We start from the raw sequence: 15,408 nt of genomic DNA, 5'->3' as shown, positions 1-15,408 counted from the left end.
TACATAATAATACAGCAGGTTGTGGTGATTTGGTGTGAATTGTGCAATATCATTGGACAGCTCCCATTAAAGGGAGTCAATGTGCAGTACAGTATAGTACACTGATTATAATATTACCTTCTTGAAAATATATCTTTATGATTGCAAAATATAACATATACAACACCACTTTCTCTACTCCTAACATAACAGGATAGATAATACTTTGTAACCAATGTTGTTTATATATAGAACACAAAATACACAGGGTTCATAATGTCAATCTTATGCCCAGATTCATCAAGCCTTGGAGAGTGATAAATAGCATGGTGATAAAGTTTCAACCAATCAGCTCCTAACTGTAATTTTTCAAATCTGTAATGATTAGCTGGTGCGTTATCACCTTGCGCTTATCACTGATTTATCACTTCTTTATCCCTTCTCCAGGTTAATACATTTGCCCCATTGTTCCAAGGACCTATCTAAACTCTCATTTCCTTATTTTCTTTCTTTAGAATTTTGCCTTACCTGCCCAGATCACGTGGAATCTAATGACCCTGAGCTGCTGAACCTACTGAACCAATTCATTACAGAATATAATTCAGACCATAACCACACAAACCTATATAAAATCAGCCATGTTGGCATCGCTACCAGAAAGTTGGTAAAAAAAAAATCTTTAAATTCTCCAGATTAATTTATGCTAGTGATATGTCCCCAAAACTAATGGCTTACTGAAGACACTGTAATTGTGGCCAAGGATTTTGGTCTATCTCAGTGGATGATAATAGGGCCTAGGTGGTTTGGGGCATAGGATACACATCACATTATGTCATTAATATATCTATATATATATATATATATATATATATATATATATATATATTTATTTATTTATTTTATACGTGTGTGTGTGTGTGTGTGTGTGTGTGTGTGTGTGTGTATATATACACACAAAGTATATAATTTAGACCAGCTGTGTAAGTGGTGTTTATTACTGTTGCGTGTTTCTGAGTGCTGTTCGTCTCATTCAGTCTACTATATATAAATAGAAAGATATATATATGTGTGTGTATGTATATATATATATATATATAGTATATATACAGTGCATCCGGAAAGTATTCACAGCACTTTACTTTTTCCACATTTTGGCCCTCATTCCGAGTTGATCGCTCGCCAGCTGCTTTTAGCAGCAGTGCAAACGCTAGGCCGCCGCCCTCTGGGAGTGTATCTTAGCAGAAGTGCGACCGAAAGGTTAGCAGAACTGCTCGAAAAAATTTTCATGTCGTTTCTGAGCAGCTCCAAACCTACTCCTACCTTGCAATCACTTCATGCGCAGAAATGCCGATTTTTAGCCTGATCGCTGTGCTGCGAACAACGGCAGCTAGCGATCAACTCGGAATGAGGGCCTTTGTTATGTTACAACCTTTTTCCAAAATGAAATAAATTAATTTTTCCCTTAAAATTTTACACACGATGTGAAAAAAATTTTGGGAGATTTTTACAAATTGACAAATTTATTACAAATAAAAAACTAAGAAATCACATGTACAGAAGTATTCACAGCCTTTGCACAATACTTTGTTGAAGCGATGTGAATACTTTCCAGATGCACTGTGTATGTATGTATGTATATATATATATATATATATATATATATATATATACATATACATACACACACATATATGTTAAAAGGATACAGCTGCTCCTCACATCTATGGGGAGATTTCAAGTGTTTTGCAAACCGGCAGCCACTAAATGGCGCCTGACAGAGTAATTCAAGTGTTGCTCCATTTGGGCACACAAAGCTGACGACGATAACATTATTGTTATGTTTTTCTGTCATTTTGATGGCCTGGCAACTGATAGATAGATAGATAGATAGATAGATAGATAGATAGATAGATAGATAGATAGATAGATAGATAGATAGATAGATAGATAGATAGATATTAGAGATGTGCGGTGGGCACTTTTCGGGTTTCGTGTTTTGGTTTTTGATCTAGATCCCCGCTCATGTTTTGATCTGGATTGGTATTGCCAACACCACCTTTTCGGGTTTTAGTTTTGGATCTGGATGAGTTTTGAAAAAAACATAAAAACAGCTAAAATCACAGAATTTGGGGGTAATTTTGATCCTACGGTATTATTAACCTCAATAACATTAATTTCCACTCCTTTCCAGTCTATTCTGAACACCTCACACCTCACAATATTGTTTTTAGGCCAAAAGGTTGCACCAAGGTCGCTGGCTGACTAAGCTAAGTGACACAAGTGGGCAGCACAAACACCTGGCCCATCTGGGAGTGGCACTGCAGTGTCAGACAGGTTGGCACTTTTAAAAACTAGGCCCCAAAGAGCACATAATGCAAAGAATAAAAAGAGGTGCAATGAGGTAGCTGGATGACTAAGCTAAGCGACCCAAGTGGGCGGCACAAACACCTGGCCCATCTAGGAGTGGCACTGCAGTGTCAGACTGGATGGCATGTTTAAAAACTAGGCCCCAAAGAGCACATAATGCAAACAAGAAAAAGATGTGCAATGAGTTGAGATGGATGACTAAGCTAAGCGACCCAAGTGGGCGGCACAAACACCTGGCCCATCTAGGAGTAGCACTGCAGTGGCAGACAGGATGGCACTTTTAAAAACTAGGCCCAAAGAGCACATAATGCAAAGAAGAAAAAGATGTGCAAGATGGAACTGTCTTTGGGTCCTCCCACCCACCGTTATGTTGTATAAACAGTACATGCACACCTTAACAAACCACTCATTTCAGCGACAGGGTCTGCCACATGACTGAAATGAATGGTTTGTTTGGGCCCCCACCAAAAAAGAAGCAATTAATCTCTCCTTGTACAAACTGGCTCTACAGTGGCAAGATGTCGTCCTCATCCTCAGATTCCCCACCCCCCCTTCAGTGTTTACATCCTTATCCTCACAGAGAAATAATATTCAAACAAATCCACATCATTTAGGTATCAGAGGACTGCTTACGTTATTACCCAAAGTTTCTGACTTTGACAATGACTTATGATGAATGCGCTGCAGGTGACGTATAAGGTAGGATGCTCCAAGGTGGTTAACGTCCTAACTCCTACTTATTATGGATTGACAAAGGCAACACATGGTTGTCCGGATTTGTGAAGAAATAATTCCACACCGAAGAGGCGGATTTTTTTGTATTTTGCCCATGCATGACAATAGGTTTTTTCATCCCATGGCCAACAACTGTCTCCACTGGTGCCTTATTCCAACAAACCACATCACCATCAAAATCCTCCTCCTCCTCATCCTGGTGTACTTCTACAGTGACATTCTCAATCTCAATATCAGCAACAGGACAGCATACAAGACAGGGGCAGTATACATTGATTTTCACTGCACTCTAGAATTATTACAGCATACAAGACAGGGCCAGTGTACATTGATTTTCACTGCACCCTAGAATTATTACAGCATACAAGACACGGCCAATGTACACTGATTTTCACTGCACCCCTGAATTTTTATAGCAAACAGGGCCAGTGTAATGTTATTTGAACAGCAACACCCCAATATTTTACAGCATATAGCAGTGTGCTTTTAATGTTGAACAACTGCGCCTCTGAATTTTTACAACATACAGGGCCAGCAGCACCCCTATATTTTACAGCACACAACAGTGTGCATTTAATTTTTAACAACTACGCCTCTGAATTTTTATGACATACAGGGCCAGCAGTACCCCTATATTTTACAGCATACAGCAGTGTGTTTTTCATTTTTAACAACTGCGCCTCTGAATTTTTACAAAATACAGGGCTAGTGTAATGTTATTTGAACAGTAGCAGCACCCCTATATTTTACAGCATACTGAAGTGTGCTTTTAATGTTTAACAACTGCACCTCTGACTTTTTACAACAGCACCCTTATATTTTACAGCATACGGCACTGTGCTTTTAATGTTTAACAACTGCACCTCTGATTTTTTACAACAGCACCCCTATATTTTACAGCATACAGCAGTGTGCTTTTAATGTTTAACAACTGCACCTCTGACGTTTTACAACATACAGGGCCAGCAGTACTCCTATATTTTACAGCATACAGCAGTGTGCTTTTAATTTTTAACAACTGCGCCACTGACTTTTTACAACATACAGGGCCAGCAGCACCCTATATTTTACAGCATACACCAATGTGCTTTTAATATTTAACAACTGTGCCTCTGAATTTTTACAACATACAGGGCCAGTGTAATGTTATTTGAACAGCAGCAGCACCCCTATATTTTACAGCATACAGCAGTGTGCTTTTAATGTTTAACAACTGCACCTCTGACTTTTTACAACATACGGGGCCAGCAGTACTCCTATATTTTACAGCATACAGCAGTGTGCTTTTAATTTTTAACAACTGCACCTCTGATTTTTTACAACATACAGGGCCAGCAGCACCCCTATATTTTACAGCATGAAGGAGGACAGTGCCCCTACACCCTGTATAACACAGTGACAGCCAGGACAGCCACACCCATGTACAACTGCAGCACATGAAACATCAGTGACAGCCAGTGACAACCAAGACAGCACCCCTAACACAGCACAGGTATTACAACAGGCAGAGCTCCATTTTACACCATATGGCAGGCAGATCTCCCTTTTACACCTTACAGCAGGCAGAGCTCCCTTTTACACCTTAGGGTAGGCAGAGTAACCATTTACACCTTAGGGTAGGCAGAGTCACCATTTACACCTTACAGCAGGCAGAGCTCCCTTTCACACCTTACGGCAGGCAGAGTCACCATTTACACCTTACAGCAGGCAGAGCATCCTTTTACACCTTACAGCAGGCACAGTCACCATTTATACCTTACGGCAGGCAGAGCTCCTTTTACACCTTACAGCAGGCAGAGCTCCCTTTTACACCTTACAGCAGGCAAAGTCACCATTTACACCTTACGGCAGGCAGAGTCACCATTTACATCTTACGGCAGGCAGAGCTCACGTTCACACCTTACGGCAGCAAAGCTCCCTTTTACACCTTACGGCAGGCAGAGCTCCCTTTCACACCTTACGGCAGGCAGAGCTCCCTTTTACACCGTATGGCAGGCAGAGCTCCCTTTTACACCGTATGGCAGGCAGAGCTCCCTTTCACACCTTACGGCAGGCAGAGTCACCATTTACACTTTACGGCAGGCAGAGTCACCATTTACACCTTACAGCAGGCAGGGCTCCCTTTTACACCTTACGGCAGGCAGAGTCACCATTTACACCTTACGGCAGGCAGAGCTCCCTTTTACACCTTACGGCAGGCAGAGCTCCCTTTTACACCTTACAGCAGGCAGAGCTCCCTTTCACACCTTACGGCAGGCAGAGTCACCATTTACACTTTACGGCAGGCAGAGTCACCATTTACACCTTACAGCAGGCAGAGCTCCCTTTTACACCTTACGGCAGGCAGAGACACCATTTATACCTTACGGCAGGCAGAGCTCCCTTTTACACCTTACAGCAGGCAGAGCTCCCTTTTACACCTTACAGCAGGCAGAGCTCCCTTTTACACCTTACGGCAGGCAGAACTCCCTTTTACACCTTACGGCAGGCAGAGTCACCATTTACACCTTACGGCGGGCAGAGTAACCATTTATACCTTACGGCAGGCAGAGCTCCCTTTTACACCTTACAGCAGGCAGAGAACCCTTTTACACCTTACAGCAGGCAGAGCTCCCTTTTACACCTTACGGCAGTCAGAGTCACCATTTACACCTTACGGCAGGCAGAGTCACCATTTACACCTTAAGACAGCCAGAGCTCCCTTTTACACCTTACAGCAGGCAGAGCTCCCTTTTACACCTTACGGCAGGCAGAGCTCCCTTTTACACCTTACGGCAGGCAGAGAACCCTTTTACACCTTACAGCAGGCAGAGCTCCCTTTTACACCTTACGGCAGGCAGAGTCACCATTTACACCTTACGGCAGGCAGAGTCACCATTTACACCTTAAGACAGCCAGAGCTCCCTTTTACACCTTACGGCAGACAGAACTCCCTTTTACACCTTACGGCAGGCAGAGCTCCCTTTTACACCTTGCGGCAGGCAAAGTCACCATTTACACCTTACGGCAGGCAGAGTCATCATTTACACATTATGGCAGGCAGAGTCACCATTTACACATTCCGGCAGGCAGAGTCACCATTTACAGAGTCCCCCCATCCTCCCCCACTGAAATATCCTGCGATTGCACCTGTGCCTGCCCACCTTCCCCCATTCCCTCCTCTCTCATGCTGTGCTGACTTTACCTTATGGCCTGTACCACAGAGCGGCATCCCAGCTATACATCCCTTCAGACTGTAGGAGCCGCGGGAGGTGGTGGATTTTAGCTTCCACGGGCACTGCACATAGATTGTCAGTCTGCACACAGAGGAAGGAGTCGCCCAGCGCTGCTGTAAGCTCCTGCGGTTGAGGGCGTGGGTGTCAGGCAGTAATGCTGGAGGAGTGAGTCGTGGCTCACTGTTACCATGAGGCCGGGGGAAGGGGGTGGGCAGGCATTACTCGTGGCTTCCTGCAGCTGCACAGCACTTTAAGCTCCGAGTCCGGCTTGGGGAGGAGGGGAGGCGGAGCTGACACTCAGGCACTGGTGCTGCCGCTGTCTAGTATAGATTATGATGGCAGCTGGTTGCACCCCAGGTCATCCTGTGCTATGTGCAAGGCACACAGCGCACATACCTAGTTACGGCCCTGCACCACAGTGACTGCAGCAGCACCCCCACAGAGCACACACTAACCCCACCCAACGCCACCACTCACAGAGAGAGACAGAGGTCTGTCTCCCTCACTCTCCAAGTTCGGAGTGAAAATAGCGGTGACGCGCGGCTATTTATATGGGGTTCAAATCCCGCAAGAATCCGCCAGTGGGATGCTGACGTTTTGCCTCGTTCTGGTTTCTGAGTCTGGAGGAAAGTCCAGAGCCGGACTCAGATCCGGGCTCGGAGCATGAGTTCGGGGGTGTGGGGGGGGAGGGGGGGTCAGTTCTCAGGTAACTAAACCTCTCTAATAGATATACGCAAATATATCTATATATAGACATATTTCTATCTCTAGAGATATGTATAGTTTTGTACAGCATGTTATTATCTTTTACCAAATTGGTGGTTGAATGAAATGGTTATTAATAATAATAATAATAATAATTGGTTAAAGGTCATTTTACTTAATACTGTAAATGAAGTTGCACTTGAGTTCAGGTGGACAGGGTTGCACTTCTGTTAGTCCACACATATGGGGAGGAGGGCAGGGCGGAGCACCAGGGGGAACTTTCACCATCTGCTGAACAAAGTCTAGTCTGATCTGTCCATGTCAAATATTTTTTATACCAGAATGAACATATTGACCTATAATTTTGTAATATTCTAACGTTTTTAGTTCATCTTCTGTAGCATACATATTTTACTCTCTGTGGGGTCTATTTATGAATTCATGATATATAAATTAGATAGTAATGGGGGCATTTATATAAATTGTAAATATGACAGGTGTTATTTAAAGCTGCAAACTAGCATAATCATATTTGTTTCTTTTTGTGTTTTTTTTTATTTTTAAACCATAGGCTGCAAATAAAAAAGAGTATGGAGCGAGTCTCAGTATTCAAGAGACCAACTGTTCAAAACCTGACCACTTCATCCTGGGAGATGACTGTGCCATTCAGCCACATGGTGTAAGTTACACACAGTTTAAAGTAAAACAAATGACGATACAATTGCAAATAGTACAGTGTAACAATACAATAACAGTCTTAAGGTGCATACACACTTGCCGAGAAAATGAGCGACGCTGCTAATTTTCACCCTTTCTGAGCGACGTTGCTCACTTTCCCTGCAAAAGTGTATGCTGCCGCCGACCAGCGATGCGTGGCCCCACCGGTCATTAACTACCTTCGCTGTCAGCCGTACAGGCAGCTTAATTTGGACTGTCGTCCAAGAGCTGTCTGCACGGCCCGGCCGCTGCGTGACGTCACTTAGCGATATGAACGTCATATCACTCAGTGTGTATGCCTGTCCACCAACCACCCCGGCCGGGGGAAAACTAGGCGATGTCGCTCATAGAGCACATCGCCTAGTGTGTACCCACCTTAACAAAAGTTGTTTTGATAAATGTAAAAAAACAACTGCTCCAAAACTGGTGTTTCTAAATATCATGCACATGCTTTGGTCTCCCCTTAATCACAGTTACCCAATTGGAAGCCCAGGGGCCATTCTGACCTCTCAAGGTATTGTGTGACTTTCAGTGTCTCAGTAAACTTCCATAACTTATATTTTATATTTTCAGCAATTTAACTTGTACTGTATATAGAACTTGTCTTGAACTGGTATTGCTATAAGTAATGTGGATGATTCCATTTTTCTGTCTGAGTCTCAGTTGAGCTCCTCCATTATTACATTTGTTCTTAGAGGGTATAAGAAGTGGTAAACATCCTCACATGCCATCAGACATTCCCATGTGCCCTGTACATGTCCCACAGACTTCTCCACACCTTCCACATGCCCAAATATCACAATGTTCCAATATGTGATTAGCACAAACCCTTCCTCTCTGCTGTGTAGAGTGTCCAAATATTAATCATTAGATTCTTCATGTTCTCTCACACTACTGCCGCATCCACAATGTGAGGGAAACTACTGACCTGGGGAGAAAAAGATATAAATGGCCATCACACCCCTAAAACTATACATCTACCCACATGCTGTCAGCCCCCTTACATACCCATCATATCCATTCGCATGCCATCACACTTCCCCACATACATGTGGGGAAGAGGTCATCAAACCTCTTCATTATACCATCAAACCCCCTACTTGCAAACAGACCAACTCACACATGCTATCAGATACCCCACGTTATCATTTTACTCATTCAAGATCATCATAGCATGCAAATTCAACATAACCCCTTAACAATAATTAACTAAATTTTCCCCACATCATCAATAAATTACTTTCATATCCATTAACCAATCATTACTTCAATCAGTCAGAATAGATAGGACACAGGTGGTGAAAGCGGGGGAATTCACCTCTCAAGCGCAGTCCATTAGTACAGGGGCCCCTTGGGGCTGTGTCCTCTCACCCCTGCTCTTCTCCCTGTACACAAATGACTGCACCTCAGAGGCGCAATCAGTAAAGATCATCAAATTTGCCGATGACACCACTGTCATCGCCCTCATCAAGGACGGGGATGAATCGGCCTATAGACGGGAAGTAGACCGGTTGGCCCAGTGGGGCAGCCACAACAACCTTGAGGTCAACCCCCTCAAAACTGTCGAGATGATAGTGGACTTCAGGAAGAAGTCAGCTAGTGCACCTCCGCTAATGATTGCTGACAGTGTGGTATCGCTAGTGGACTCCTTCAAGTTCCTAGGGACCACAATCTCCCGGGACATTAAATGGGGGTCCAACGCTGACGCCACTGTCAGGAAAGCACAGCAGAGGTTGTTCTTTCTCAGGCAACTAAAGAAGTTCAACATCCCACAGAAGCTTCTGCTCCTCTTCTACTCCGCAATTGTGGAGTCGGTACTGTGCTCCTCGATACCGGTATGGTACAGCTCCGCCAGCATGAGGGACAGATGCAGGCTCCAAAAGGTGGTCAGTACCGCAGAGAGGATCATCGGGCCGACCTTCCCTCAGTCCAGGACCTGCACCTGTCCAGAGCTAAAGAGTGGGCAACGAAGATAGTAAAGGACCAGCTACACCCAGCCACAGCATGTTTAACTTCCTTCAGGCAGGTGTTACAGGGCCGTCCCCGCCAGGTCCACCAGAAGCCTCAAAAGTTTCTTTCCCCAAGCGGTCTGCCTGCTGAACTCCTGAACATTGACTGAATAGATGTACATGTAACTCACTTGTGTCCCTACGGTATTCCTATCTGTACTACTTTACTTGCCCACCCCCACCTGCTTATCTGTTACCTACTTGGCTATTGTATAGCAAACCGAAGAAAAATTCCTAGTGTACGCAAGTATACCTGGTCAATAAAGCTGATTGTGATTCTTCAATCATTCTCATCAAATGAACAATTTCATCATCACTTTACTTATCAGTATTTAAACATAAGTGAATTAAGGGGCAGATTCAGACCTGATCGCTAGGCTGCATTTTCTCACAGCCTGCAATCAGATCTGAACTGCGCATGTGTATGTACCGCAATGCACAGGCGCGACGGACCATAGCAACAGGGATTGCCGGACAGCGACGGGATGGTGCGAAAATTCCGAACACACCTGCGATCACAAGGAGACGGTCAGAAAGAGGGCATTTGCGGGTGGCAACTGACCATTTTGTATGAGTGTCCGGGAAAACACAGGAGTAGCAAGGCGTTTTGAAGGACGGTTTCTGACGTCAGCTCCGGCCCCGATCATCGCAGCGGTTGAGTAAGTCCTGGGCAGTACAGAGACTGCACAAACTTATGTTTGTGCAGGTCTCCAATGAATGCGATCGCACACACCCCATACCCTCTCCCTGTAGACGGCAACTACCTGATCGCAGGGATGCAAAAAACGCACCCTAGCGATAAGGTCTGAATTACCACGATAGATTGAAATTTGGCACACTCTTCTATATTGCTGTTGTATATTAGATATAATACATTTCAGGCTGAATGTAATAGCCTCTGAGTTCCTGGAGGTGTGGGGCTTTCTGCAAGTCTGCCTGTTTTTTTTTTAAAGCAGCAATCATTTTGACACATTAACCAATGGGGCTGAGCCTCTTTTCCTCAGTGTAAATTTAGAAGATGAAATCACAGTTCCTCGTATTAGCCTAGTCTACTCTTCTTCATGAATAGTAAGTCAGAGCTGAACCTCTCTCAGATGGACAGTAGGTCATTCACAGTAGGCACACATAAATAAATCCATTAAGTCAGGCCCAGTTCACACACTGGTGGTCAAAGGCAGGGGAGAAGGTGACAGAGAGATTATTGGGACAGTTGAGAGGGGGACTGTATCCAGTTTGATATGTAGTTGAAAGGTCAACAATGAAAATGTTGAAATTCATAATATTGACACCACAATGTCAACAGTTATGATGGCGACATTGTTAAATGTTAGAATGCAATGTGTCCACATTCTAAGAATGTTGAAAGGTGAAATGTTGACATTGGGGTTAAGCTTCAGGTGGAAGGGTTAGTATTAGGCTTGGGGGGATTGGGTCTGGCACTTGATGGAGAGTTAGGGGTAGGGATTAGGGTTAGGGACATGGGAGAAAAAGTCACTGGAAGAATGCAAGAAGGTCACAGGTCTGACCCAGAAGTAATGGTTGCATGACCACTGGGACCCAGAAGATTTTGCTGGACCCAGTGCAGTTGTCAGGAGCTGGTAAGTCAACACTGGGCTACCAGTCTCTACATGATGTCTACATGATGAATATCGACATGTCTATGTCGACATGATGGCCAAGCCGACATTTTCATGTTAACATGATGAATGCTGAGTTTATGACTATCGACATCTAATATCCAACCTGTGTTCCTGCTATTCCCAAAAGTTTTCCAATTGTAATAAGTCAGGTTGAATTAAATTTAAAATTGAAAAGGCCTTAACATCAATAAAGAAATTTATCCTAACGGCAATACTAGAATAACTGGGAAAGCAATACTGTACTTATAGGTATGTACTTACCTTTTCTCCACTTTCACCCAATCTTGATTAACCCTACAGTAGCTTGTCTCACTCTTCCCATATTCTGTTCAATCTCCATAAAGGTTGTCCAGTTTTCCAGTCTCTTTTCACATTCTATGTTGTGGCAGATATATTTATATTCTTCAGGGTGGCAGTCCATTTTTTTGAATGCCGATCCTCATCTGGGTTTGGTTTCTAGCTATAGTGTAACATTTTAACGTGGCATTCAAAGTATAAGGTCTGCACATACTTACATTATTAGAAATATCACAATTCTCATACTAGTCATATGGGTCGTTTTAATTAGTTGCAACTTAGGTCCACAAATATTTTTTCATGACAAACGCACTCAACCATGATATTTTACTATTCAGTAAGAAAATAATGCTGAGATAAAGTGGCCTAGATATTGAGAAATTGTGACTGCTCTTCCCAGCGCTTTACCTGCTGCTTGTGCGCGAAATGCTGAGAAAATGGCCTCTGTGCCATTTTCCGAGTGATTTCTGCAGTGCTGCTACTGCCGATGTGGGACTCCAGAGGGGTAAGCATTGAAGAAATGGGTGCAGGGTGTGCGGTGTGGGCCCCCCTGGACTCAGGCGACCATGTGTACCGCACACTCTGCACCCATTATAGATATGCCACTGTGTAAGACATATACAGTATGTATTTGTGTTTTATGTGTTATATTGATGAAAAGGGTTTGTTGTTTTTTTAACTTGCTGATAGTAGATGCAAACATTTTTTCCTAATATTCTACTACTATGCAGACTTACAAAACACAATAGAGACATTTAATTGTACCCCAAAATACGGTGAACACTTATTTGCAAAATGATACATTCCGGTTTTCATGTTGCATTCATTAATAAAAGTTTTGGCCACTAATATCCTCCTACACTTTCCTTATAACCACGTAAACATAGAAACATAAAATTTTACGGCAGATAAGAACCACTTGGTCCATTCAGTTTGCCTTAAAACTTTTTTCTTACAAATACTTTTTGGTAGTACAAGATGATTTACCCTTTCTTACATGAACATAGGGGTTGATTCGGAGATGGGAGTAAAGCACAAAAGAGCAAGTAACTGCACCTGGGTAAAACCATGTTGCATTGCAGAAGGGGCAAATACAAAAACTGCGGAGAGATTTAGATATGAGGGGGGCGTGTCCAAAGTTAAATCTTAATTGTAGTGTAAAAATAAAGATGATCAGCATTTGTGGGCTACATGCAAAAGCAGCCAGTATTCATCCTGCATGCAAAAAATAAATAATGTATGTGTATATATATATATATATATATATATATATACTGTATATACTAAAAGCCAGAGGACTGACATACTATTGGAGTCAACTTTTTTTATATAATTCTTTATATGAGAGAACGTATTTCTAAGAACAGCCAGCGAAAATATGATCTACTAGTGATGTGTATATGCACCCTTTTTTATGTACCCCTGTAGAAGTCCATCTGTATGGACGAAATGCATATGGTATTGCGGTGCCGTATCCATGTGCTAACCGAGAGGATCCTGCCCTGAGCTCACACCCGTAAAGCTGGTGATAGGAATAGTATCATCTCCCCTATTGGCAACACTGGATATTTATACACCTTTTTAATCCTGTAAAGCAATATTTTAGCTTGTACATTATTTTATCAAGAATATAAAATAAGAATTTACTTACCGATAATTCTATTTCTCATAGTCCGTAGTGGATGCTGGGGACTCCATAAGGACCATGGGGAAGAGCGGCTCCGCAGGAGTCTGGGCACATCTAAAGAAAGCTTTAGGACTATCTGGTGTGCACTGGCTCCTCCCCCTATGACCCTCCTCCAAGCCTCAGTTAGGATACTGTGCCCGGACGAGCGTACACAATAAGGAAGGATTTTGAATCCCGGGTAAGACTCATACCAGCCACACCAATCACACCGTACAACTTGTGATCTGAACCCAGTTAACAGCATGATAACAGAGGAGCCTCTAGAAAAGATGGCTCACTACAGCAATAACCCGATTTTTTGGTAACAATAACTATGTACCAGTATTGCAGACAATCCGTACTTGGGATAGGCGCCCAGCATCCACTACGGACTATGAGAAATAGAATTATCGGTAAGTAAATTCTTATTTTCTCTAACGTCCTAAGTGGATGCTGGGGACTCCGTAAGGACCATGGGGATTATACCAAAGCTCCCAAACGGGCGGGAGAGTGCGGATGACTCTGCAGCACCAAATGAGAGAACTCCAGGTCCTCCTCAGCCAGGATATCAATTTTGTAGAATTTTACAAACGTATTTGCTCCTGACCAAGTAGCTGCTCGGCAAAGTTGTAAAGCCGAGACCCCTCGGGCAGCCGCCCAAGATGAGCCCACCTTCCTTGTGGAGTGGGCATTTACAGATTTTTGGCTGTGGCAGGCCTGCCACAGAATGTGCAAGCTGAATTGTACTACAAATCCAACGAGCAATAGTCTGCTTAGAAGCAGGAGCACCCAGCTTGTTGGGTGCATACAGGATAAACAGCGAGTCAGATTTCCTGACTCCAGCCGTCCTGGAAACATATATTTTCAGGGCCCTGACAACGTCTAGCAACTTGGAGTCCTCCAAGTCCCTAGTAGCCGCAGGCACCACAAATAGGTTGGTTCAGGTGAAACGCTGAAACCACCTTAGGGAGAAACTGAGGACGAGTCCTCAATTCCGCCCTGTCCGAATGGAAAATCAGATAAGGGCTTTTTTAGGATAAAGCCGCCAATTCTGACACGCGCCTGGCCCAGGCCAGGGCCAACAGCATGACCACTTTCCATGTGAGATATTTTAACTCCACAGATTTAAGTGGTTCAAACCAATGTGACTTTTGAAACCCAAAACTACATTGAGATCCCAAAGTGCCACTGGAGGCACAAAAGGAGGCTGTATATGCAGTACCCCTTTTACAAACGTCTGAACTTCAGGGACTGAAGCTAGTTCTTTTTGGAAGAAAATTGACAGGGCCGAAATTTGAACCTTAATGGACCCCAATTTCAGGCCCATAGACACTCCTGTTTGCAGGAAATGTAGGAATCGACCCAGTTGAATTTCCTCCGTCGGGCCTTACTGGCCTCGCACCACGCAACATATTTTCGCCAATTGCGGTGATAATGTTTTTGCGGTTACATCCTTCCTGGCTTTGATCAGGATAGGGATGACTTCATCCGGAATGCCTTTTTTCCTTCAGGATCCGGCGTTCAACCGCCATGCCGTCAAACGCAGCCGCGGTAAGTCTTGGAACAGACAGGGTCCTTGCTGGAGCAGGTCCCTTCTTAGAGGTAGAGGCCACGGATCCTCCGTGAGCATCTCTTGAAGTTCCGGTTACCAAGTCCTTCTTGGCCAATCCGGAGCCACAAATATAGTGCTTACTCCTCTCCATCTTATCAATCTCAGTACCTTGGGTATGAGAGGCAGAGGAGGGAACACATACCCTGACTGGTACACCCACGGTGTTACCAGAGCGTCTACAGCTATTGCCTGAGGGTCCCTGGACCTGGCGCAATACCTGTCGAGTTTTTCCCAACGGTTTATAATCATGTGGAAGACTTCTGGGTGAAGTCCCCACTCTCCCGGGTGGAGGTCGTGCTGAGGAAGTCTGCTTCCCAGTTGTCCACTCCCGGAATGAATACTGCCGACAGTGCTATCACATGATTTTCCGCCCAGCGAAGAATCCTTGCAGCTTCTGCCATTGCCCTCCTGCTTCTTGTGCCACCCTGTCTGTTTACGTGGGTGACTGCCGTGATGTTGTCCGACT

At 44.0% G+C, this 15,408-nt stretch overlaps 1 protein-coding gene across 1 annotated transcript in view; it reads left to right on the top strand.

Annotated features, from left to right (window-relative positions):
* The window catches only part of LOC134909466 (T-kininogen 2-like), a 79,131-nt gene that overhangs the window by 47,167 nt on the left and 16,556 nt on the right, over window positions 1-15,408 (top strand). The window contains exons 8-9 of the mRNA XM_063916356.1: window positions 495-643; window positions 7,573-7,680. Of these exons, the coding sequence (XP_063772426.1) occupies window positions 495-643; window positions 7,573-7,680 (257 nt within the window). The remainder of the gene's footprint in view (window positions 1-494; window positions 644-7,572; window positions 7,681-15,408) is intronic.

Source organism: Pseudophryne corroboree, chromosome 4 (genome assembly GCF_028390025.1).
Source record: "Pseudophryne corroboree isolate aPseCor3 chromosome 4, aPseCor3.hap2, whole genome shotgun sequence".
In the NCBI taxonomy this organism is placed as follows: Eukaryota; Metazoa; Chordata; class Amphibia; order Anura; family Myobatrachidae; genus Pseudophryne; species Pseudophryne corroboree.
The sequence above is the reverse complement of the archived record's forward strand: the minus strand, read 5'-3'. Positions and strand labels throughout refer to the sequence as shown.